This window comes from Ictidomys tridecemlineatus, unplaced genomic scaffold (genome assembly GCF_052094955.1).
Source record: "Ictidomys tridecemlineatus isolate mIctTri1 unplaced genomic scaffold, mIctTri1.hap1 Scaffold_75, whole genome shotgun sequence".
Lineage (NCBI taxonomy): Eukaryota > Metazoa > Chordata > Mammalia > Rodentia > Sciuridae > Ictidomys > Ictidomys tridecemlineatus.
The window spans coordinates 419,547-446,589 of NW_027525461.1; the positions used below are offsets into that span (position 1 = coordinate 419,547).

General features: G+C 47.2%; 1 protein-coding gene across 4 annotated transcripts in view; it reads left to right on the plus strand.

Moving 5' to 3' along the window:
• The window catches only part of LOC120891455 (uncharacterized), a 43,611-nt gene extending 17,818 nt beyond the window's left edge, over positions 1-25,793 (plus strand). For 3 of the 4 annotated variants that reach the window (XM_078037334.1, XM_078037335.1, XM_078037333.1), the window contains 3 exons: positions 2,437-2,557; positions 8,946-9,016; positions 17,452-19,270. In XM_078037334.1, the coding sequence (XP_077893460.1) occupies positions 2,437-2,557; positions 8,946-9,016; positions 17,452-17,553 (294 nt within the window). In that variant the 3' untranslated portion in view covers positions 17,554-19,270. The other variant, XR_013433949.1, reaches the window with a different exon arrangement.
• The last annotated feature ends 1,250 nt before the right edge of the window (positions 25,794-27,043 follow it).

Genomic DNA, 27,043 nt, shown 5'->3' on the forward strand with positions numbered 1-27,043 from the left:
CATGATGCTGGAACAGAAAGCTGGCCATCAGTGACCTGCAGACTGAAATCACTAGTGAAATGATTGTTGGGTGGGTTTTGGAACTTGGATAATTTTTCTAATGAGACTGAGGCATTAGGGGCTCAGAAGGTCAGGTTGAAGAATGTCAGGTTGTTCTGCAAACACCCTTGGGCTTCAGCAAGGTGCCAGGGCAAGTGTCAAATCTGAGACTGTTGCTGCAAGTGTATATCAACAATCAGGTCAGTTATGCAACCCTGCTCCTGAAGGCCTCTCTGCTCATGGTATAGGATCGGAGACTACAGAGAGTCCATCCTAGAAGGTAAACTGAGATGCTTCTGTTACACTCTGCAACAACCTACATCCAGAACTAAATTTGGCACATCAATTATGAAACAGGGAGGTTCTGGCAATTGGGAAGCTCACAGAGCCAACCAGGCAGAGGCAGAATTTCTTTGCTGGTGTCCTCCACACCCAAAGGCATAAATCATTAGGCAGAGAACTCGGGCACAGCTCTCCAGCTTCCTTTTAAGAACTGAAGCCCACAGGCACAGCCAGGCTCTGGCTGTCCTGCTTAGCAAGCTGTCTGGAGACGGCTTTGAGTAAACACAGACTCCCTAAATTAAATCAACAGGCTGCCAGTTAAGATTTTACAGGATTTTTGTTGCCAAGAAAACCGTAGCCTGGACAACAGGGTCTTTAGATGGACACAACTGCACTGCCAGGCATCTCGGGCCTTCAGGAGAGCACAGGCCCAATCCTGGAGGCTGCCAGCTCCCCGCAGAAGGCTTCAGGAAACAACAGCCAGTTAATTCTTCCCCAAAGTTGCCCCAGGGTGGCTGTGAAGGACCCTGGAGAAGGGCAATATCTTCATGGACAGAAGATGGACTGGCACCACTGACTCGCCAAGGGACCAGCTCCAGGTGCCAGCAGGGGTCAACATGCAGATAATCATGAGCTTTGTCAGGTGTCCAGCCGGAGCTAATTTGCACCTCAAGCTGGTGACCAATGTGTGGCTTTGGGCCTGGAGTTGCCTCTTTTGTTTTTAAGTGGGAAAATGATATGGCTGTGTCTAGCCTTCCTCCCAGGGTTCCCATCAGGTGGGACTCGAGGGTGGATGGTTATCATTTTCTCTACAGGCTGAATGAGTTTCTCCTGGAGGAGAAAGAGGCCTTGCCTGTGACCCAAGCCTCACCTCTGTGTGCAACAGGAGCCGAGGAGGAGCAGGTGTTGGCAGGTAGAAATGCACATGGGCTCCCTCTGCCGTGGACCTTGGTATGGAAACCTGGCCCACACAGGACTGGAAGATTTTATTTTTCTGGGAATTTTGAATCGGATCTAGGAGACAGCAAATGGATTTCTCTGTGTGGCCTAACTACAAAGATGCCAGTGCCTCTACTTAGCAGTGGCAGCCATGGGCACAAACAGCAGAAAGGTGGTCTGCAGAGAAGAAGCAGGTGTCTCTGCAAAGCAGGCCGGGGTGGGCTGGGGGACAAGAGAGATGCAGAGCTACTTCGTGATTGCTTGCCTGACTCATTTCTGGGATGGAACCATCTTTGGGTTCCATGAAATAGTCTTGACTCCTTTTTTTACTTTTATGGTAACTGTCTATATTTAAATAATCATAGATTCAGAAGGACTTGCAAAGATAGTACAGAGAGGCCCCATGTTCCCTACTCTCAGTTTCCCCCACGGTTGCAATTTAGGTAACTATAGTACCATGTCAGGACCAGGAGCCCACAGTGGTGGAGTGTGTCCTGGGCCATTTCACACCCCTCATAGATTTGTGTAGACACCGCCACCCTCAAGATGCAAAACTGCTCCATCCCAGGAGGATTCCTTTCTCTGATACCTCTTTAGTCACCCTCCACCCCCATTCCTAAGCCCTGATAATTACAAATCTGTTTCTCAACTCTGTCATCTGGTCTTTTTGTGACTGTTCTATCCATGGAATCATGTAGTTGTAACCCTTTGAGACTGGCCATCCTTCCCCCACTCTGAGCATAATTTCCTAGAGATCATTCAAGTCACTGCATCAGGAGTCTATTCCTTTTTAACATCCAACAGTAAGTATCCGTGGTGTGGATATACCGGTTTGTGTAGCTGTTCACCTCTTGAGGGCCTTCTTCGGACTATTATGAATAAAACTGCTCTAACATTTGTACACAGATTTATGTGTGAATACGAGTTTTCATTTCCCCGGGAACAATGCTGAGGAGAGCAATTGCCTGGCCCCTGGTGTTGTAGTTTGGATCTGGGATGTCCTCTAAAGCTTCCTGTGTGGAAGGCTTGGTCCCCAGCTGGTGGCATTATTGGAAGGTAGTGGAAATGTTGGGAGGTGGGGCCTAACTGGAAGAGGCAGGTCACCGGGGGCTGCTCTTGAAGTGTGTATTTTGTCCCTGGACCTTACCGCTCACCCCCACTCTGTCTGTTTCCCAGCTGCTGTGGGGAGGTAAGCAGCTCTGCTCCACCCTGCACCATGATGATCCACTTCACCATATGCCCAGAGACAATGAGGCCAGCCAACCATGGATGGAACCTTTTGAAACCATGAGCCAAAGTAAACCTTTCATTCTTTTAAGTTATCTCAGGTATTTTGTCACTGCAATGAAAAGCTGACAAACACATCTGGTAAGTGTGTGTTAAATCTTTTAAGAAACTGCCAAACTGTTTTCTGGAGTACCATTTTCCATTCCTTCCAGCAACATCTCACTAATCTAGTTTCTCTGCATGCTCAGTAGCATTTGGAGTTGCAACTACTTGTATTTTACTTTTTAAATAAGTGTGTCGTGATTGCTCACAGAGACTTACACTTGTATTTCCCTTATGGCTAGTATTGTTGAATACCTTCTCATGTGTGTATATGCTATCTGTATATTCTCATTGATAAAACATCTCTTCATATCCACTGTCCATTTTCTAATAGGATTGTGTATTTTTAAATGTTTTACTGTTAAATTTTAATATAAACTTTTCTTAAGAAAACAAGTTTGAAATGGGCCTCTGCTACTTGCACAACTGAGACTTATGGATTGTCTGTGTTGCACTTAATGACAATCACGATAATGGCTGTACTTGTGCCAGACACTGTTCTCTAGTGACATCCAGGTCTTAGCTTACTTGATAAATGTTTTGTTTTTTTAAGCAGAGTATATTTTGTTATAAACATTAACTGCCAATACAATTTAGTTTACAAATCTAATCGTTGGCATAAACAAACAGCACAGACAATACACGTTGCTTAAATTCTAATTGACTGCATTTATTTGTGTCTCAATTTACTGAGAGAAATGCAAGCTACTGCTCTGAGTCAGTAAAATAAGCATTCACATTTTAAAAAGTGATGTCATACATGCATGTTTTTCATTAGTGTTAAGTGAATTCCTGACAATTGTCAGTTCAACTAATTCCACATAAATCTCCCAAACCTTTGTCTCCTCCTAAAGTAAAGGCAGAAAATAAACACCCATTTATATTATATGTTTATACAAATCACATTGGTGCAAGTAATATGGACACACATGTGTTGATCACGGCTTCTGAAGTGAGGCAAACACCCCATTTTCTGAGGTTTAGGAAGAGGTCAGAGGCTCTGTGAACGTCCCCAGGGAGACTATCCAATTGGTCTTCAGTAGAACTACCTGGGTCAAAGGCAGGGGTCCCTTTGGGGACAGAGGTGCTCCTTGTGCCCCAGTGGCTGCAAGTGTGTGATTACAGGGTGATCAGGTCATTGAGCAGCGGCTGCCCTTGGATTCTTAGAGATAAATGAATCGGGTCCCCACGGTGCAGCCTGGCAGTGTGTGGAGATTCAGGGTCTGAATGCTGTTGCCACAGTGCAGCCTGAGCTGTGAGGAGCTGTGAGAGTCTGCACAGAGGCAGGGGTATGTATCTGCATGGCATGGGGGGCCACACACCTTGACTGAGGTCCAGAGGCAGCACCTAGGGAACCAAACCCCACCCACCCACCCTACCCAACACTGACCATTAAACACATACCCGCCCCACCCAACACTGACTCGGCAGGTGCAGAGACAGTCTCTGGTCTTGTCTTCTTTAGCAAGACTCCTGGGAACTTTGAGCACCAAGCTGTGATGAGCTCAGCCCCTGCCCAGCCTCTCTTTCGTCTTCTCCCTGGTCTCAGTACCACCCTTCCAAGCTTCCTAGCTTTGACCTCGCTGATTCCTTTGGTCTCTCCCCACCCCTTCTCCTTTGGACTCGATGCCTGTCCCGTTTCCTACTAACTGTGCTCTTTTCTATCCATCACTGCTGCAGGTGGCTTTGCCTCACCCCAGGAAGCCCCAGGACTCTCCCACTGGGAAGATGTCCAGGCAGTAGCTCTGCCCAACCCTCACTCCCTCTTTCCAATATTATTTTCCCTTCTCTTCCCCAACATTCAAATTGAGGCCTCACCACTGAACAGGTGAGGTTGTTTGCAGAGTGTCTATTTGTTATAAATGGGGTAGATGCTCCCTGTACAGATTGTGTGTGTGTGTGTGTGTGTGTGTGTGTGTGTGTTGCCCACAACAACCTAGCACTCAAACAGAAGCTAGATAGAAATGGAGCAGCCCTCCCCACTTCTCCTCTTTCCCCTTTGGTCTCTGCTCTCAGGTAGTGATGTCCTGCTCCCCACTGTCCCCACCCCACCCTCCTTCCCAGTGAACATGGGGGACTCCACCAGGTGCTTCCCTCCCCTGGCAGCAGAGGATCCCTTATTGGGTGCCATCACCATGGCAACTCCCTGTCTCCACTCCCCCTCCCTCACTTTTCAGAGCCAGCAGATCTGTGGAGTTCAGCTCCTTAGGGCCGGGAGAGAAGGCGGGTGGAGAAGGAGGGAGGGATCCTGACAGCCAGGGCATTCGTACATTTGAGGTTTGCTTGGAATCCAGATCCTAGCTTGGCATGCAGTGCAGCCTCTATTGCCTCCACGCACTGAAGGAAATGCTTCTGCTATCCGCAGGCAGTTCAGTTCCCTCTGACATGGGCCATCTTGGCCTGAGGCTCCTGGGTGGTGGCCTGGGACACTCATGGAGAGTGTGTTGTACAAAGGCACTTACTGGACGTGGAGCAGAATGATGTCTCTCCTGCTGTCCCTGCAGCCCTGTGGGGGGAGTTCAGGAGAGGACAGCTGCATAAGCTGCAAACCCCAAAGTCAGGTAGGGCTGTTGGTCATTCTGACACCCCCAGGCACCCTGACAAGCATCCTTGAGTCCTGATGAGGAGTCATCTTGGGAGATATATGTCCATGTGACCCCCCCTGCAGAACCTCCAGGGCCTGGGCCCCAGCTGCGGGAAGCAGGCCGGGGTCTCTGCAGAGCAAACATTCCACTCATCCTCTACATTCAGCAGGCCACCTTCAGATCCTTGACAATGCTGTTGTAGTTAATAAAAGGATTTCAAAGCATGGGCTGAGTTCAAGGTAACCTTTAATCATTATGTGCAGTCTCAGTGACCAGAGGTGTGGTGGTCGAGGGTGAGGATGATGACATTGATGGGAGGTGATGTCATTCTGAAACATACTGCACAGGGATGATCCTCAAAGTCATCAAGTCATGTGCAAGAATCCCAAAACAAAAGGACAAATACTACATGATGTCGCTTATATGATATACTTAGAATCAGACAAATTAATAGAGTTAGAAAGTTGATTAGAGGTTAGGGAGAAAAGGATGGCTTTAATGGTTACAGATGAATGTTGGCGAGATGAAAAACTTCAGGAGATGGTTGGTGACAGTCACACAACACTGATTGTATAGAGTGCCACTGAATGAGATACTTAATAATGTCAGTGGGCTGGGATGTGGCTCAGTGGTACAGGGCTTGCCTAGCATGTGCAAGGCCCTGGGTTTGATTCCCCACACTGGAAAAAGGGGAAAACTTACATTTTGAATGTTTTGCCACCATTAAAAGTGAGTCCTTCCCAAGAAAACTGAGTGAGGAAGGTTGGGTAGTAGACAGTGAGGATGGTCACATGGAGGTGCCCCCAGGAGGAGTCCTGCTCTGCAGGGCACTTCAATCCTCCTGCTGCACCTGCCCTCTCCTGTCTACAGGCTGATAGTGAGAAGCTAAGCCTCCTGCATCAGGGGCTCCCTCCTGTGTTCCATGAGGGCACAGAAGGCACTATAGATGACCTATCCTCTCCCCCCCAGGATCCCACCACATTTAGGAACCTCCAGGGTAAAAATTAGTCTGGGTTTCTACCTGTGGCTCCCTCTGGTAGACCCAGGCTGGTCATGTGGGCTGTGAGGACTCACTGGTCCTTAGGAAATGCCACAACACAGATGTGGCTGACACCTCCTGAGGGCTGCCAGGGGGATGCCCTGCTCTCCTGGGACCCCTGCATGAAGCCCTTGCCAGCTCCAGGCCTGGGCTTCCTGCAGCCCCTTCCCACCTTGTGAGTCACTGTCCTAACCCACCAGCCTTCTGACAGAGCTGGAAACAGGCATCAAGCATTTTGGGAAGCTATTTTTAGGGTTCATCTGTTCTATCTTCTTGCTTCTCTAGATTCCATATTCTCTCACCCTCAGATTTGAAGGAGCTAAAGATTCTCAAAAATCATTCATGGTTCCCCCAATGTGCAGGCTGTGCCTCACCCCCACCTTCCCCCTACCACTCTCTCCCTTCCCTCTCGCCACCATCACTCTCTGCCTCCCCGGCTCCATGGGCAGTGGGGAAAGCAGCCCTTTGTCTGACATCATCTCCCACTCCCTGGCCTGCTAAGAGTTACTTGATCAGGCAATCTCCATTCCACCAGAGGAGACTGTCCAATTGCCATGAAACCTACTGCTGGCCAATCAGAGAGCTCGGAGGTGATGTCATGGTGAGAGAGGAGCAGTGGTGCTGATGTTGAGAGAAGCCGAGGGTACCACTAATTGAGGGAGTGAGGAGAGAGCAGGTCGCTTGCTTCAAACTGGGCTGCAGGTAAGAAGACATGAGATGCAAAGGGTCCGAGGTTTTCAAACAAAAGAAAGAAACAAAATAGTAGCCACCAAGAGGAGAGGTGGAGGGTCTGGGCCCTTTGTGTTGCCTTTGGTTTCACTCAGTCATTTAAACTTTGTCAAGCCTTGGGGAAAGCAGGGCCAGGCAGGAGATGGTGCTTGGTGAGGGGCAAGGGGCCAGGGTGGGACCCTCACTTTTGTTCCAGAGCTCAGGAGAGAGGAAGTGTGTAAGGAGGTCCTTGGTGAGTTATTTTTGCATGAAAATGTTTTATTGCTGAGGGAGAAAGGGTTGGCTTGGAACCTGGTTTCCCCTGGAACTGCTTCTGACCTGAAGACCCATTTCAAGCCTGAAGCTGCCCTGTGTTTGACAGTTTCAGCTTTCCTGGTCTTTCTTTCCCATTTTCTTTTTTTTTCCTCTGGGGGCAACTTTTTTTTTATTAAAGTATAATTGGCAAAAAAAGTATATATTTTTTTAATATCTGTATACATTATGGTATGATTAATTCAAGCTCATTAACGTATCCTTTACCTTGTATACTTAGAATTTTTTGTTGTGAGAACATGAAGTACTCTGTTAGCAGTATTCAAGTATACTATATGTTATTAACTACAGGCTGAACAATATATCTCTTTAACTTATTTATCCTGTCCAACTGAATTTTCACCCTTTAACAAACATATCTCTGGCAACCACCATTCTACTCCTGTGCTTCTACAAGTTAGATTTTTCAGATTCCACATGTCAGTGAAATCCTGAAGCATTTTTCTTTCTGTGCCTGGCTTATTTCACCTGACATAAGGATGTGTTCTGTAGATATATCTGTATGGTTGAAAATGACAGGATTTCCTTTTTTTTTCCTACTCAGAGTAGAATTCCATTCTCTTTGTGTATGTGCATGTGTTGGGGGGGGTCTTCTTCCATTCATTCTTTGATGGGTACTTACATTGGCTCCATATTTGGGGTATTGTGAAAATGTTGCAGTTAACATGGAATTGTAGAAATGTATGTTTGATATAATGATTTCATTTTTTTGGATATTTACCCAGAAGTAGAATTGCTTGTTCATATGGTCCTTCTATTTTTAATTTTTTTGAGAGAATTCCACACTGTTTTCCATAATGGAAATTCCTACCAATAGTGAACAGGTTTCTTCATATTTCCATCAATCCTTATTGCTATAGCTTGGATCTTGAATATCCCATGTGTTGAAGGTATAGGTCTCAGCCTGAGGTGCTACTGGGAGATGGTTTTCTTTCCCATTTTCATCCTTCTCCTTTGTCTCTCCATCACCTTACTTTCTCCTCTTGGTACTAAGGATTCAATGAGATCATCCCCTCTGCCTCGCCCCGCCCCACCATGAGGTCAACCTGATCCTACCTGGTGGGGCCAGCGGGAATGGATAAAAAAAATGTGGCATTTATACACAATGGAGTATTACTCTACATTAAAAAATGACAAAATCATAGAATTTGGAGGGAAATGGATGGCATTAGAGCAGATTATGCTAAGTGAAGCTAGCCAATCCCTAAGAAACAAATGCCAAATGTCTTCTTTGATATAAGGAGAGTAACTAAGAACAGAGTAGGGATGAAGAGCATGAGAAGAAGATTAAACAGGGATGAGAGGTGGGAGGGAAAGGGAGAGAGAAGGGAAATTGCATGGAAATGGAAGGAGACCCTCAGGGTTATACAAAATCACATACAAGAGGAAGTGAGGGGAAAGGAAAAAATAATACAAGGGGGAGAAATGAATTACAGTAGAGGGGGTAGAGAGAGAAGAGGGGAGGGAGGATAGTAGAGGATAGGAAAGGCAGCAAAAAACAAAAAAACTCTGAGGCTGCAGGAGCGCAGGCCTGCCACGCCCTGGTCCTCCCTCTTCACTTAGACCCCCACCATTCCAGGAGTTTAGGCATTTTCCTTTTCTTATGCCTGGGACCCGGGACCTGGAGCTTTGATGTCCAGTGGCCGGCTCTGTCTCATGTGGTGGTGCTGACTTTGTTTTATTTCTCCCAGGAAGATGTGATCAGGTGTGGAGGAGCCTCATTGTCCTGAAGCTGGGCAGGTCTGCAGGATATCATAGGCGGGTAGGTCAGACATGTTCAGGGTGCCCTTGTCTGAATACCCCAGGCAGGGATGCCCCTGTGTCCCAGGGACAAGAGAACACTAATGGGGGTTGCTGGAAGTGGCCTGCTGGAGCCCTGGGGAGTGAGAAGATCGAAGGGAATGTGGGAGAATCTGTCTCCATGGAAGCTGAGGCCCCCTCTAGGGGTTGGAGAGCTCTTCCATGGGTGGGTGCCAGGGGGAATGAGATCATACATCAGATGTGGAAATGATCATAGTGCTGGAGTGGAAGGAAGGCAGAAGGGGCAGTTCTGATCTGTGGCTCCACAGAAGTGAACCAGAGCCTCCCAGAGCCCTGTTCTCTCCTGTAGCTCACTGAGCCCCTGCCTTGCTGTTAGGAACAGTGCTTCTAGCCAGCTCTGAGGCTGCCTAGCTCCTGCCAGCTTGTCCCAGACCTCTTTTTATCTCCAGCTCTGCCCAGCCACACCTGCAGCTTTGGAGTGAGCAAGGATCTTTAACTGCTAGATGGGTTCACCACAGAGCATGCTTCCTTGTGGGAAGTGAGTTTCCCTCACTGAAGCCATTCAAGAAGAAGGGGGATGACCACCAGCAGAGAGGCATTAGAGGAGACTTCTGTGTTGCATTGGAGATAGGTTTAGTGTTCCTCACTAAGATCTGTTTAGTAGATTATGAAATGAATTTTGTGGATTATAACCAGTATTTCTTTTAATTATATGAGATAAGGTAGAAATGAAAAAATTAGAACACAGCCAATATAATGGGTAAATTAGGTTTTCTGTGCCATTTTACTTAGTAATGTATTTTCAGTTATGTGTGTATTTGTGAGTATGTGTCTATTTCAGGAAGTACACTATATATTGTACACTATATGTGCTCATTGGCAGATACAAAATGAATGCCTGAAAGTTACAGTTCATTCCAAGTGTTATTTTAATTGGGAGACTGTCTCTTTCGTGAGATACTGTGTTCTAAAGGTTTGGTCTAGCATGTTCCCCCAGAGTCCAGTGTTTAGTAGACATACAGTAGTCCCCTCTTATCCATGGTTCTGTTTATCTCTTTTTCAGTTACTTGCGGGCAACTAAGCCCAAAAATATTAAGTGGGAAATTCCAGAAATAAGCCATTTGCAAGTTTCAAATTACTTTTATCAGTATATAATGATAAATACTCTATTTTATTACTAGCTATTGTTGTTTATCTCTTGCTGTGACTTATTTATAAATGAAGTCTTATAATAGGTATGTATGTAGAGGAGAAAGCAGTATATCCTAGATTTTAGGCACCTGTGGGATATTTTGGAACGTGTCTCCATGGGTGAGTAGGACTCCGGGTTATACTGTTGGTGGGGTGTTCCTCACATTTTTGCTTGGATGAGTGGTTCATATCTAGATTCCATCTTGGCTCCATGAAAGGGATCTGAGGGCCAGGTGAGACTGGCCACTTTCCCTCCTTTGACCAGGCAGTTTAAACCACGTGCCTTCTCTAGGAGGAAAGAGGGTTGATTGACAGTATTTAAAACATAGCAACACAGATTGACAAATGGGGATATAATAAGATAGTGGAACAGGAAAGGACACAGGGCAAAGAAAGCAGGATAGGTGAGGAGGAGAGAGGTCAGAGTCTACCTTCAATTGACACGCAAAAAGAACAGGAATGTTCAGATCTGTTTTTCTTGATTTTATTTTTTTTTATTTTTTTATTTTTTTTAAAGAAAGAGTGAGAGAGGAGAGAGAGAGAGAGAAAGAGAATTTTTGATATTTATTTTTTAGTTCTCGGCGGACACAACATCTTTGTTGGTATGTGGTGCTGAGGATCGAACCCGGGCCACACGAATGCCAGGCAAGCGCGCTACCACTTGAGCCACATCCCCAGCCCTTTTTTCTTGATTTTACATATAGGATTTCAAATTATCAAGATCATAATCAAAGAAAAGACTAATTTTTCCAGAACACTTAAGATCCTGCATTCTATGTCCCTTTTTACAGTTTTATATTGTTTCCTGCTTACCCAAGGACTTTCATTTGGAGACAGAATTCCTAGAAAGTTTGAAGTCATGGATGGAAAGAAATGAGTATTTATTTACTTTTTTTGGAAGAGGCATAGAAATTTGGGTGGAATTTGTAATGAGGAAAAATGCAATTTTTTATATTGCTTATTAGAGGACCGAACTCTTTGTTAGCTTGAGAAATGAACATGCATCATGCATTACCTGGTTTGCTTGTTGAATTAGCTTTTGCTATATTTAGAAATGTAAAAGTGTGGGAAAGGTTGATTTTTCTGTTTTTGTTTGAGAATGAGCAAGGACCTCCCCCCCAACCAAAAACTCACCCTTCCCATTTATAGTCCCAATAGGAAGGTAGGAGGATCACAGATACATGCACCCCACACATATTCCTCTCCCACCTGCCCCCACTCACATGTACATACCTACGTTTCTCCCCCACCAAAGCCCAAAGCTTTTTGCTCCTTTCTTTTAGAGCTGTGTGCCCTGCCTGCTTTGGGTCCTGCTGTCCGAGATGAGAGGCAGAAGAACAAGACAGATCAAAAGGGGCGGGAGCCCGCAGTGGCTGGCCTGGTTTATGACAGGCACTGGCAAATCTAGAGTTTATAGAACAAGCTGGAGAACGTGAATCTGGGGGAAGGAGGACAGGAAGTGTGCTGGGAGTCGCTGGGTCCCTGGACGGGCATCTGTGCCTGAAATCCAGACAGAAAAGGGAGCAAAGTGCAAAGTGCAGAGTGCATATGTGAGAACAAGCGGATAGACAGCATCCAAAGCTAACTGCTCCCTCCACATGCAAGGGACTGTCAACCCAGGGTCAGGGCTGCCTGCCACTTACATTCAGCATCTCAGACACAGCTGTCTCAAGAAGCATACCATGAGGGCTTTCTGGAGAAAATTATTCCAAGAAGTACTGTAGATAGTAAAAACTGATCAAATTAAAAAAAAAAACTTGAATACAAAAAGGACATATAATGGTCATGAACAACCAGAACAATAGCGTTTAGAGCCATCTAATTATAGTAAATGTATTAACAAAGCTGAATGCAAATGTCAAGTATCTTAGGCTAGGGATATGTTGAGTAAGGTGATCATGTAGTCTTTCTTACTACTCTGCATAGTGCATACAGTAGGTTTTTAAAAAAAATTTGTTGAGTGAATAACATTAAAAAAAGAAATTGGTAATGATAATCCAAAACTGAAAAATCCAGATCATTTTGATAGAACCAGGTTTGTAGAGAGAGGAAGTAAATTTTGTTAAATCTCTTATCTCATGCAAAGAAAATCAGTGGACACTATTTTATACTTAACTTATACTTAACTTGTGTATTTATAGTTGTAAGTGATATCCATTTAAAGTTAAAATTAAAGTAATGCAAAAAATAAGCTCTGGAGAAGAATGAAAGAACAAAGAAATAAAAATGATGTTGCAAAATATAAGGGGTCTCTTTCAGTATAGTTAAATTTGGGCTGGAATTAGAACTCTGATCCTTGGGCCTCAGACAGGCACTAGATTTCCTAGACCCTTTGTCTCTTCATCTGAGAAGAGATGGGAAATAAAAATCTAGAGATTCCCTTGACTCCTTTCATCTGTGGGACTGCAGAATGGGCAAAGAACTTGACCCTCTGGGGATGTTGACAAGTTCTCTTGCTTTTTCTGTCCAGATATGAAAAGGACTCAATTTATTATGCTTGATAGGTTAGGTGTAGGCTATCAAATGGGGACTGTCTGAGGCCATAGCTAAACCCAAGAACAGCTTAATGGTAAGAATTTAAAGCATGAGGTCACCCAGGATAGGGAAGCAATTTGGAGATAGTCAACTTCAACCATGTGCCATGGGCATCTCTTCTTGCTCCCATGTAGGGGCAGGGCTGGGTTTGAGAACAGCATGGAGCTTTGTCAGGAGCAGCATGAAATTTGATGTAAAAAGATTATGGTTCAAATTATGCCTATCCCTTCCTCCTTGTCCCACTTCAGGGAAACAAAATTGCTAAACTGACCATGTGGAAAATGGGTCCAATCATATTCATTTCATAGGTTTCAGGGAGAGTGAATGGTAAAATGTATACACATGGATTACAATAATGCAAACATAATAGACACAGGAAAAAAACAAGAAAATGCTGAAAGTGTAAACTCACTAGAGTGCAAATACTTATTTTCTTTTCTCTGTCAATAGATTTTTCTGACATTCAGGGCTAGTATGTTTGCAATTGAAGCAGTTTGTGTAAGGTGCATAAGCACACATGTACCGGGAAGCTCCTGGTTAGCCATGGTGCACTGTCAAACATCCATGTCGTTGTCAGGAGTGAAATTACAGAGCTTGCTTCAGGTGCTAGTGCCTGAGACTGCTCCTGACTCTGGGACTCCACCCAGAGCCTGACTCACAAACCCAGTTCTCTGCCTGTCCTGAATAATAATTCATACCCTGAACTTGACTTCTGCCATGATGAATCTCTTGTATATATTGAATAGGAGATTAAAAAATAGCCTGGGAAGTCCCATCACTGTGGATTATGTGGGGTTGTCTAATGGCTTCCTCTCGGCATAGCCATTAGAACCTGGAAAGCCTCCTCAGAACTAGGACTCCAAAGTTCTGCTGTCAGCAGCAGGTCATCCCTAGAAGCACAATTATGCTGCATTCTGAAGCTCTCGACCATTTGCCGTCTCCTCTTGAAGCCCTGAAAAGCAAACCTAAGAGGAGCTTTGATACTACCAGTCCCCAAAGCCAGTGAATCACACACCATTCTGTCTGCCAGCCCCCTCTATGACTCACTCATCCCTAAATGGTCTTTACTCTAATCCCCCTTTCTTCCTTGATGACATGGTCCACAGTATTGCAGGGGACCCTGCTGAAGACCTGCAGAGCATCTGTAGAACTCCCTAAGATTACCCTCCTGGGGTTACTCTAGGACTTAACAGAGAACTTGGCATGGAATTCAATATTTATAAATAGTGTGGAAAGACTGAAAACCACATTCATGAACAAATAATTTAACTCCTTTTGATTTTAAACTCAAATAAGACACATGCTGCCCATCAGAGCCCCTGGTCAGCATGAAATAAGCTAGGTTACTGTTCTAAGATGGTACAATTCCAGTCAAATGTGAAGACATGTGACACTGAGGTCACTTAATGCAGCTAATACCAGGTGAATATAGAACTTGACCTGGACTCCTAAGAGGCCAGTCCAGTGCACAGCTGGAAGAAGCCCTTCCCACTCTGCCTGTGGCTGGAGGACCTGGCTCAGCCTTCATGGTTCCCCCACCGTGAAGCTGCCATACCAATTCTGTGACAGAGTTCCTATATTTGGCCTCCAATATCCTTGCCAAGGAGAGCTCTATTCAAACCATTTGGGCATCCATTAGCTGCTTATCCCTCAAAAATAGTCCGCATGGGCCTGGGCACATCCTGAGAGTCCTATTTGGGCATTTCTTAGAGTGACAAGAACAGTGCGACTCACTGTGCCACATGGGCAGTCAGAGCATCTGGGAGGCAGTGTGCATGCTGGGGGGTGGCGGCACCAGGTAGTGCCTGAGCACTCAGCACTCTCCCCTGCCTGCTCCTGTTACTAACCGACTTGTAGAAAGCCGGGGAGCATGGTCCTGCTGATGCTCCCTGTGGCGTCCTGTCTGCATGCTCACCTTTGGATGCTGCTCTGCTGGCCTCAGAGTGGGCTGTTCCTCTCATCCAGCCTGGTGTTTGAAGGTGTGAAGGGGCCAGTGTGAAGGAGAAAGGTGCCAACGCTGGAGTCCAGATGCTTGGGCTCCTGACCTTTCTCTGCCAGCAACTTGCTGTGTGACCTCAGGACCTCTGTCCCCAGGAGGAAGTCACTAGCATTTCTGATGGGATATTTTTCCTGCGTGGAATTGTGTGCAATGCAGGACATTTAGCCTACCCGGGCCTGATGTATCTCATCATGTGCTCATCAGAAAATCTCTCCTTTTTCCCAGAATTGAGACAGCTCCTCCGGGAGAGTTCCCTGTTCTGTGATCATGCATCTGTTTAGTGATTTCCTCACCTCTGACATTGTGGTGTTCAAGGGAAATTGCGGGTACTGATATTTTCACTTTAGGCATCTTCTCCTCCCCACCATCCACCATGAGATCCCTCTCATCAACATCTTTCCTGATTCTAGGGCTTCCCCAGCAGCCAAGCCCTCCCCCATTCAAAACTTACCCCTCTGTGTCTGAGGCCTCGTGGCTGACTCTCTGCTTGGTGGGATGATCCCTCACCAATTTATGTACTGGAGCTTGAGCTGGGGGAAGTGTATGGATGAGTCTGTAGTTGGGAAAGCAGTGCTGGGTGGGACACAAATGACAGCCCAGGTGGGTCCCCAGCCTGCCTGTACAAAACATTGCCAGCCTTCCCCTCCTAATCTTTTCCCCAAGCTGACACTGCTGCTGAATCTCCTTGTGCTTGTACTTGAACCTGCGCACAGAGAAGGTTTCCTGATGGAACACACACAGACTCAAATCCCAACTCTGCTTCTTACTGTCTGTGTGACTTGATGTCCTTTACCCAACTGTGCAGAGCTTCCATTTCCTCATTATCAAAAATAAATTGAGATATGCCTTTGCTTTTCCTTGTACAAAGTAGATGCTGAAGAAATGGCAGCCGTTGTTATTGCTGTCCCCGTAAGCCTCACCACTTCCCTTCTCCTCTCATTCAAAGAACACCAAAGCCTTTCTAACTGAATACAAGGTACAGACTCCTTCGCTGGTGTGGAGGCCTCTGTGATTTCCCTGTCCCATTCTAGCATTCAGTCCCAATGTACCCTGCATCAACCCAGTGGGTCCCCTCTGTTCTGAATAAACCCAGTCCACCACTCATTCCACTGTCAAGATGCAAAGTCATTTCACCATTCTAGGCATTTCACCTAAATGGCATGATGGCCCCTAGTCACCTGGGGTAAGGTCGCACTGGCATCTGGGCCAGCTGAAGCTGAAGTCCTCTCCTACCTGCTGTGCTGATGCATGCCCAGGCCCACAGGGGTCACTTGACTGACCAGTGGTGTTCATACAAAGTGCATTGGAGCATGCGCTAGGCTGTGTTTTGCTGTGGTATGACATGGCATGAATGTTGAACCACCTGTGCAAGATGACACTTAGGTCACACCAGCAGGCCGAGTGCTGAGGAGGCTGCTGTCCTGGCTCCACTGACCACTGATGCCAGAGGCTAACCAGGGTGCCACCAGGCTCCTCTCAGGCTGGGTGCTCCTTGGCACTGCTGATCTCTCCAGAGGTCTTGCCTACCCTCTGCCCCCGTATCTTCTGGTCCTTCCCCAGAGCATTCCATGCAGAGCAGATCTTTCAGATCTTGGCTGCAACAGAAATGGTGTAGCACTTAGCATGAGGGTTTTTAAGGGTCCCATGTACCCTGAGATTCTTGTACACAGATGCTCTTGAGGAACAAATCAGACCATGTACAAATGCTGGTTGCTGAGATAAGGTGGAAGAATCATGACTTTGGCTCATGGTTTTGTTATTTACTGAGGGTACTGGTTTCCTAGGGCTGGAGTACCTCACCATAAAACAGTGGTGAGGATTTCAAACTCAAGGTGCCAGCAGGGTATGCTTGCTCCAGAGTTGCAGAAAAGATCCTTCCCTGCCTCTTCCAGCTTTTGGTCACCCTGGGCATTCCTTGGCTTGAGGTTTCTTCACTCCAATCTCTGCTTCCATTTTTGTATGGCTTATTTGTGTGTCACTCATAGCGACTTGCCATTGAACTTAAGGCCCACTTGGGTAATCAGAGATGATCTCATTTTGGAATCTTTAATGACATCCGAGGAAATCTTTTTTTTTTCCCTAATAAGACCACATTCACAGTCATTAAAATTAAGATGTGGATGAATCTTACTCAACTCACTCTACTGAATGAAAATGTCACTTGGCCTCTCTGACCCTCAGTTTCTTCATTCATGAAATGCAGATAGTATTGCTACATCACAACACAGTTATGAAAACTAAAGTAAAAGAGTGTTTACATTGCAAATATTCTATGAGTACCAATTTTATCATGCAGATTCTGATCCCATGGTCATCACCAATTCCTTGACCATGCACACTGCTGCTCAGCTCTGTGACATCTCCTGTTCCCTCCTTGGTCTTCCTCCTCTGGCTCCTGACATTCTCTATGTTCCCCAAACTCCTAGCACAGTAGCTTCCATGTAGAATGTTCTTAAATACATGGCACATTTTAAAATTAATCCATAGCCCTAGGCCATGGCTTGAGTTCTTAGGACCATGGAGGAAGCAGTAGTGAGAATCTAGTTTCTCCCCTGGCCACTAGGGAGGAACTTAAAAGTCACAAGATGGGGATGCTTGACTTGGCTCTGCCACCTCAGAACTTTGTGACCTTAGTCTAGCATCTTAACTTTTTTGAGCCCCAGGTCCCTCATCTGAAAATGAAGCTGATGATGTCTCTCTTGTGGGCCTAGCTCTGGCTCAGTGAAGCTCAGCTGGGATGCTGTGGGTGTGAAGTGCTCCTTGAGCACAGCCTCATCCTCATTCTGGCTTTGGCCAAGGGCTACATCCTTTGACTCCAAGTACTTGCCCCTGCTCAGATCCCCTTCTTTTTTCAGGTGGGCTTCTCTGCCTCCTCTTCCGTTTCTGATCCATCACCCAGGTTAAGGTCCAAGGCCGCTGCCTCTCCTGGCAAGAGCTTCCTCACTCAGCCCATTGCCTTCAGATAGCCCGGCCCTGAGCAGATTGTGCAGGCTGCAGACTCATGACTGGGGATTTTACATCCAGGCACTAGGCCTTACTCCCTGCTCGGGTCCCGCTGGCACCATCAGGAACAGCCTGATACCAGAGAAAGAAGGTCCATTGTGTGACTCAGGAGAGGCCTGGCAGGGGCCTCTGGACCCAGCACAATGAGGAGAAAGGAGACGGAGACTGTGTGGGCAGCTAGAGCTAGGTCAAGTCTGTGCGCTCTCTAGTCACACAGACCCTCTGAGCCTCATTCTCCTCACTTGTGAATGGAGACGACACTCCTAGCAGGGCTGAGGGGAGGACCACACTGACACAGAGGAAAGGACCCTGACATTCATGACGCATTCTGTGTGCTGGTGCAGGGCAGAAGCTTTTCTCATCTAATTGGTACATCTCTGTGCAGAAGGTCAGAAAAGCAAGGTTCGGACATGTGACATGACTAGCCAAGAGTTGACATCTGCAATCACACTTCACTGGTCTAGCTCTTATCCCAGAGCTGGCCCCGCTACTCACACGAGCTCGAACCCTGGCTCTTAGTGGGAAGGCACCATGGCTCTTGGTGGAAAGGGGCTCCAGTTTGGCCTCAGTGTCACTTAGCCACGTGAGGATATGAGAAGGCAGCCTGCTGGCTCGTACCACCTTCCACTGGCAGAGTGACCAGTGGTCAAAGATGGAGTGGCCTGGGTGACAAGCACTCTCCAGAGCCAGCCCTTCCTGTCTTCAGTGAGCTCCAGGAAGTGCCTTCGCTGTTCCTCCTACCTTCTAACTAGCTCAAGGGAGCCCTGAGGACACTGAGCTTTTTCACCCTGACCCTGGCCTGAGCAGTTCCCTGGCAGAATGACCTTTTCGCCAGATTCTGACCTGTCTCTTATGCTCTGACAGGGGTCCCTCCCTGGCTCCCCTGGCCTCATGCTGAGTAGGGAGCTCATCTCTGGCTCCCACAAAGCCCTGATGTGTCCATTTGTGTCTATGAATCAACCAGGTGTGATGGCATTGGGCCTTGATCCTTCTCTTTTTGTGCTCCAGGGTTGTTTTTAGTGGGCCTGGGCCAGTGGTTCTTGGAGGGCGGGCAAGAGAGAGGCCATCTTGAAAAAGTTTTAACATCTCTGTCCAACTCTCTCTCACCCCATGTCAGAGCTGGCTGGAGACACGTGGGGTGTGGAGACAGAAGTTCAGAGGGGTGGTTATTTTTAAAAATACCTCTAGGCAATTCCTACTGGAGACTGGCCTCTCACTAGCATCCTTGCCTTGGGAAGGCCACTGAGCTGCCCAGGGAGACAGAGGAACACCCCTTGTTCATAGGGGTTTGGGAAACTCAAGTTCACATTCAGGCCTCGAGACAAGGAAGCCAACAGCAACATTGGCATTAGTGCCTGAACTTGACCCGGTTAAGTGGAAGGGTGTTAGTATTTGGGGTAGTGAGTGCTGGTGGAAAGAGGACCTAGGGGTGAGGGCAAGTGCAGTACCCCAAGGTTCCTCTGCAGTTGTATAGAGACCCTCCTTAGGCTGATAATCTATCAGTGGTAAACTATTTTTTTTTTTGTTTGTTTCAGAGTTTGACCATGTCCTGAGCTGGTGAGAGACGCCTTCTGTGACTTTCAGTCAGATCAGCCACCAGATCCCAGCAAACATGACCCTCGCAGGTAGGTCCCCACATGGCATGGAAGCATGGGCTATTTCTCTACACATAATGATTTATGGACGCACAGAGACATGTCTACTTGCAGGGCCAAGTAGAACCTGACCCCAAAGTTAAGCAGAAAAGGAGACACACATAATATGAAAACAGGCCTTCAATTTCTGAAAAGTAATGCAGGCCAACATCATCATCTAAACTTGGCTGTCAGATAACCCAAAACCACACTAGTGGGAAACTAATAATGTATTGCCCAGCTGTGCCATCTCCCAAATTAGTGATTTTTAATTTTTTTTTTTGTGTGTGTAGTATTGAAGATTGAACTCAGGGTGCTGTGTCACTGCTACATATCTAGCCCCTTTTTAATATTCTATTTTGAGGCAAGGTCTCACAAATTTGCCAAGGGTGGCCTTGAAATTGTGATTTTCTGGCCCTAGCTTCTGAAGTCGCTGGAATTACTGAACATGCACCAGTACACCTGGCCCCAAAGTAATGATTTTGAAAGTGAATAAAAATAAGTGCAATTAGAGTTTTTTGACCACCCTCTCTCCCCCCAGTAACAATTTCTTCTTGTGCAAACATTTTGCCTCTGTGCTTTTAGCAGGTCTAACCACAGGCCTGGGAAGAGAGCACAGGGGTAGAGCATGGAGATATCTCCCATGAGGAGGAAGGGCTTTTATTCTTGTCCCAGCCTTTGTCCCACCATGGTGGCTCCTGACCATCTCAGTCCCCAGGTGGTGGGTGGGAGTATAACTGAAGTTTTTCTTCCTTTTGCTCATTGGTGTATTTTTTCTTTTAAAGTTTTTTAAATGCCCATTCAGTATTTCTGCAGTCACTTATGTTTTCAATTGTAAAAGAGCACAATTGGCTCTGTGCTGGGCAGGTTGCTGCTGAGAAGGCCTGAGAATGCTAAGCACAAAAGCATGTCTACTATCTCCAGGGAAGTGGGGAGAGACGGACAGGGGTCACCACTGTGGCCTGGGCGGCTCTGAACTATGACCTCCAAACACAGAGGGAATTGGTGGTGGTGGAGATACACTCTTGCCTCATGGACACCAGTCATGCTGGCTTTGGCCACTGTGCTAGGAAGGTCAGGAAGAGCAGCCCCACTTAGCACCCAGTGTGGAGCAGAGGGACAGTGATGACTCCCTGTCCTGTCTTCTTCTCCACCCTTTGTGTGGCACTACCCAGTGTTTCTGGTAGAATGGAGCATGGATTTTCTACATCCCAATGCCAAAGAAGTGACTCATCCAGGGTGAGCATGGGGAGACAGAAAGCTGGGTCCCAGAGTCAAGCTGGGGGCTGGTGGTGGTGCTTGAAATCTATACCTGAGGATGCCTGGCATTTGGTGCTAGGAGTGGAGAAATACTAGATAGGGCCACTGGGTGCTCTGGAAGGGGACAGATGAGGGGCTGAATCACACGCCACAATCCTAAGGAGGTGGTTCCAGATGTGAGAGGTGCAGGTGGCTTGGGTGCATTTCTGGAGCTAAAAACTCCAGGCCAACTCATGTAGATGTGGGTCTCTGAGGCCAGTCAGGGTCCCCAACTTTACCTGCCTGATGTTTCCACAGCCTACAAGGAGAAGATGGAGGAGCTCCCACTGGTGTCCCTGTTCTTCTCCTGCTTCCTGGCTGACCTTCTGAATAAGTCATCTTACATATATGAAGGTCAGTGAGGACTCAGTTGAGGAAGAAAGGAGTAGAGGCTCCCTCCTGTGCATGAGGGTGCAGTCCCCAGCCCCCATTTTATGAAACTCTCCTTCCCGTGCACATGCTCCTACCCAGAGTGCCAGGGTCCAAGCTGCAGGGGTCTAGCCTGGGGCACTAGATGGCAGCTGGGATCTGAATCAGGCCCTCTCTAGAGCACTCCCTCTTAGCTTCACCTTTGTTCATTTCTTGAACAAACAACACCAAGGGGAACCAGGCAGAGAGTCCACCCTCAGGAACAAACCAGAAGGGAAGAGGGGACACGGGGGGGTTGAGCGGTCTCCTAGGAAAGGAGGAGATTCTCCAAGAGTCTGGAGGTGGGAAGAGGGCTTCCTGCCTGGGCTGTGGTGGCTGTACTGCTCGGGGCCAGTGTCAGAGATGGTTCCTAGACACTGGATGTCCAGGTTCTCCTGCTGGGTGTGGGGGACAGGTCACCTCCTATTTCCTGTTGAGAGGAAGGGGTGTGGTTGGCCTGGCAGTAGGTGACGGTGGGTTTGGATGACCTGGGATTGTCTTTTCTGTTTAGGCTGGTGTGGGAAACCGTGTAGGAGGAAAGATCAAAGCCAGATGAAAGACAGTGCTGAATGGACAGAAAGAAGAGAACAGGGTAGGAGCAGTCAGTGTCCACAGGCCACACAGTCAGTGGGTAGCAGGACGAGGAGGGGCCTGGGTGGGCAGTGGGTAAAATGCACCACTGTCTGACACCAGCAAGGACAATGGGTGTAAGAGCTAATCCTCGGAGGAGGCTGGTGGTAGAGGCAGAAGCCAAGGCAGCTGCTGTTGCTGTGGCTGGTGTCAGACATCACATGTCCCCAGGGCCCTAATTGAGGAGCCTGGGGCCTTACTGTGGCTATGGACCTTGGGCCCTATCAGCCCTCTGACCTTAGGTAGCAGTGCTCAGGACAGAACCAGGCCCATGGCCACTGGTTTGTCACAGGGACCCAGCTCTCCTGGTCCATGTGCATGTTTTAGGGGTCCCAGCTATTCTTCAGCAGGTAAGCAGTCCTCGCTTTCATCATGCAGCAGACACAAGGGACCTGAACTGGTGCATCATCTTGGACATGGAAGTCATTGAACTGGAAGTCATTGAACTGAACAAATGCACCTCGGGCTAGTCCTTCAAAGTCATCCTGAAGCCACCTTCCTTTGATGGGATGCCCGAGTTCAATGCCTATTTTCACTGGCGGCAAGACCCATCACTGGAAGAAATCCAGAAGAAACTAGAAGTGGCCGAGGAACGAAGGAAGGTAAGTGCTTCTCTTTTTTGTTTCGCTCCCTCTTAGCATGGGCAGGAGGGAGCTGGAGAAGATGGTTTCTTCTCCAGGGATCTGTACGTTGTGCAGGCCCTGGCTCTGGTCAGCACGTGCCAGCCCCTCACCCTGATGCTATCCTTTGAGGGGCACCAAGGCCTCTACCAAGTACCCTGTGGGCGGGAAGCAATCTGGGTCTGATTTCAGGCTTCCCCAATTAATAAGGGATGACTCGAGACAAACTCTTGAAAAAAAAAATCTACAGTCACAATAGGAGGGGGCATGGGCTCAGAGGCCATGTCCAAAACAAATAATTGAGGCTGGTCTGGTGATAGAGAGTTTGAAAGACTATTTGCAAACACTTCTGTCTCATTATACTACTGCCTCACAAGTCCATGGTGGTAAGCAGAACAGGCATTATCCTTGATGTAGATGAGCAAACCAGTCAGAGAGTCAGATGACTTGTGCTGGATGACATAGCTAACATGGGCAGAGTTGGGACTAGAAACCAGTGCTTCAGCTCTGCGTCCAGGTGGCTCTTTGCTTGCCTTTGTTAGAAAGAAAAGCCCACCATTGTGTCACTAGGCTTTCATCACTGAGAGGGCCTTTGGAGACAAGGAAAGGGGGGCTGGAAACCCAGGGCCCAGGAGCTCACCTGAGAAGCAATTAGAAAGCTTCACACTGGGGAACATGAGCTGTGGAGGTAGGGTAGACTCCAGGCAGCAAGGTGCCAGCACAGACATTTGAGAGGGCATCTTTCTCTGGGACCTTGATCCTACTCACCTTTATTCACTGGAGGAGACAGCAGGTGGGGTGGGAAAACCTTCTGGGCCAGTCTTTGGGTCACCAGTGGTCTACACCAGAATTATTTGGTGCAAAGTTTAAAACTACACATACTTGGACCCTGCCACACACCTACTACCATGGCTTTCTAGGGTTGGTCTCTGGGGACCATAGAGGTTCCCAGGTGATGCTGACACATGGTGGAGTTTGAGAACTACTGCTTGATCTACACTGTTCTCTGCCTCCAACCCATGGGAAGTTCTAGGTCCTCTCTAGGGACAGAGCTCTAGATTAAGGTCTAGCTTGGGAGCCTGGGTTGCCTCAATGGGTCTACTTCAAGTCAATTCTGCCATTTGAACGTGATTATACCAGGGACTGGAAGGCGGGTCATTTACCCAGCACCTGCCAAATGCAAGGTGCCATTGTGGGAAATACAAACTAGAAGACAAGAGGATCTGGAAGTTTTCACAGTGAGCAGTAGCATGAGGCAGGCAGGATGCAGCACTGCAGGTGGACACTGCCTTCACAGAGCTCAGGAGGTGCCAGAGCCGCCCTCCAGGCCCGGCCGTGATCAGAGAACGTGGCCCACCTTGAGGAGTCGGCTGAGGCCATGCAGCTGGCCATGTAGCTGGCCATGCAGCTGACGGGCCGCAGAGGGCGGGGCCTGCCTTTGGGCTGAACTACAAATGAAGGATCTCTTACCATAAGAAAGCAGGTGAAGGAGGCGGAGGGGGGTGGGCAATAAGCAATAAGGGGAATGGACCAGGAACTCAGGCAGATGGCGCAGACTGGTGACTTGTAGGCGGGGCTTGCAGTGGTCCTGCTCTCCTAGGGGCTCCTCTCACACAAGCTACCCCAGCAGCTCCCTATAATAAGTCAAGCCAAGCTGCCAGTCCAGCTGTCACAGTAGCCAGATAAGGGGGAAAGAGGCTGGGGGCCCTGCGGGAGGCTGGGACCCACCTGTCCCTGGGCTCACTCACCTGCCGCATTCTGCCACTCCCAGGACGCCTTGGCCGACACTGCTCCGCTGTTCCTGATAGCCATCCTGTGCTGCCCTTCTCTCACCCCTCTACCTTCCTTTAGGCCCGGGGAAGCCTGTGTGACCTGCCCTGTCCCTCCCTTTCTTCCCAGGACAAGCATGCGGAAGAGGTGTGGAAAAACAAGGAGCTGAAGGAAGAGGCCTCCAGGTAAAGCCCAGAGGCCAAAGAAGTTTCCAGGAAAGCTGTACAGTCCCACAGCTCCGGTTCCAGCAGCCTCCCCCCGTCGACTGCTCTCCCAGCGCTGGGTTTGGAGAGGGGGGGGCCTAGGGGCGTTTCCTCCGCTTTTGGTGTTTGTACATGTAAAGAATTGACCAGTGAAGCCATCCTGTTTGTTTCTGGGGAACAATGATGGGGTGGGAGAGGGGAAAGAAGGAGAGTTTGGAAAGGAGAAGAAGTCACGGACATTGCGACACTACCCACTGCAGAATCAGGCCACCAAGGCCTCCAATTTTCATGGCTCTGCCTGGAAGAGCAGCCTCCAGGCACCCTGTTGAGGGAAGATGTGAACAAGGGGCAGTGGAAGTTCAGGGTGAATGATGGGCAGAGTCCTGAGGAGCCATGGCTGCAGGGCCCACAGGATAAGAAGCCCAGCCAGAGCAGTGCAAGGCAGACATGTCACTCTGCCTAGCAGCAGGAGGAATGAGGTGTGTGTGTGTGTGTGTGTGTGTGTGTGTGTGTGTGTGTGTGTGTGTGTTAACCATCATCTTTTGATCATCATGACCAATGAAACGTTTACTACAAATCTCCAGTGCTTTTCTTCCTGAATTTGTTTTTTGAGTGACTGGTAGAAAGTTCTAGAAATGTATCCGCCTCCCATCTGATAGCAGGTGCCTCTTAATTTTGCCATCCATGTATCTGAGGTGCTTCTGGAAGAGGTTGGTTAAATTATGCTGGCCCTTGGAATAATTGAAAGGTTTGCTTTTCCCTTCTTTTAAACCTTCCCTGTGGGTTGTTCCTGCCCTGTCCCTCCCTTTCTTCCCAGGACAATCAAGTGGATTGAGTGTAATGAATTGATAAGAAAAGAAACCAAATCTTCCTTACTATGGACTAACATTCTAATATGGTCCCCAGGATTCATTGTAAGAAAGAAGTTGCCTTAATGTGTTAGGTTGCTATAACAAAATACCTTATTCTGGGTCATTTATAAATAAAAGAGATTTATTGCTCACACTTCTAGAGTCTGGGAGGTCCAAGATCATCTGGTCAAAGCTGCTCTCCACTCAGTCCTCATATGGCAAAACGGTAAAATGAGGGTAAAGCCCTCATGAGCTCATCACCTCCTGAAGGTCCTACCTCTTAACACTATTGCATGGGGGGTAGGTTTCAACATAGGAATTTGGGGGGAACCTCAATAGTCAGACCCTGGCAGAAGCCCTTTTCACCCTGGGAGCTTTGGGATTCTCAGTGCATCAAACTGTGATCAAGAAAATAAAATGTTTGCTAGTGGAAGGCAGAAAGAGCCATTCAGTAACAGAACTCATGTTCTCCAGGACCAGTACCATGGCTGGAAACAGAAGCCCCTCCCACTCCTCCCTTGCAAACAGGAGCAGGAGGGCAGTCTGCCTGTCCAGGGGCCCAGAGAATTGCTACACCCTGCCCTGCACACTGTGGAGTTTTGTACAGCTTTGCAAATAAACTCTTTGATATTGCCTTTTGTTTTTTCCACCAGTGGTATTGCAATTTAGCCTTGTTTTAGGAAAGGATAACTGGAGGATCAACATTGATGGTGGTGATGAAGAAGAAGGAGGCGGCGGCAGCTAATGCTTTGAACATTCTTACTAGATGCCTGGAAATTTTCTGAACTTATATATTACCTCACCTAATTCTCACACCAGCTGGAGGAGAAACTTATTCTTATTATCCTATTATATAGGAAAAGAAATTGAGGTATAGAAAGCATAACTCTTGCCCAAATTCACAAAGATAGTTAAGTGGGAGAACAGCGACTTGAATTTGGCAGCTTGCTCCCAGGGTCTGTATTTTTAGCCACTTCACTGTGCTGCTTCTTTTTAAAAAACTTTTTTATTTGTTCATTATAATAATACAGAACGTTGGAATCCATTCTCATATACATACATGCACACAATATAACACTGTAATTTGGCCAACATCCTTACCCTTTCCCTCCCTATCTCCCCCCTTCCTCTACTCTACTGGCCTCCTTCTATTTTCTGTGCTGCTTCTTGACACTTCCAAACTAGGCTGTGAGTCCTAGATCAGTGTTTCTGAAGCTGTGAGATATGACTCATTGGATTGTGAGCTCAGCTTTATTGGCCCTACCCAATCTTCCTTCCTTCAGAATAGAACAGAAAACTAAACATTAAAATGAATTCCAGGTAATAAGTACTTTTTCCACAGAAATTGTATCTCAATTTTAGTTTTTGTGTATGTATTTCTAGCATGCTGCATAAAACATATACATATATATGCACATATATATGCATATATAAATATATGTTTTTAAATTGGGGGTGGCAATCAGACCCTTTTGAATGAGCATGGAGACAGGATGTCCACTAAGCCCCAGCACCTGACCCTGAAATTTCAAATTATGTGCTCTGAATGGCGCACCTTCAAAGCATTAGGAAACAAATCCTGCCTTAAAAGTGTTTACAAATGGGGCAGGAAGCTAAGTGGCAAGGCCATGGTTTTTAAATTTCCAATTTACATCAAAATCTCTCTGAGAGCTTGATAAAATGCGGATTTCTTTGCTAAGTTTGTAAATGAAAATAATTGACTAGGTTTATTGAAATAGGGTCTTTTGAGGATTCCATCTGCCCTGGAACCTACAATTTAGCAATCAATTTCCATTTTTTTCCTTTTAAAAAATGGTTTAGTAAGATTAAATCTTATTTTAAGTTTTTTTTTTCTGGTAATTGGCAGGATTTATACTAAGTTGGT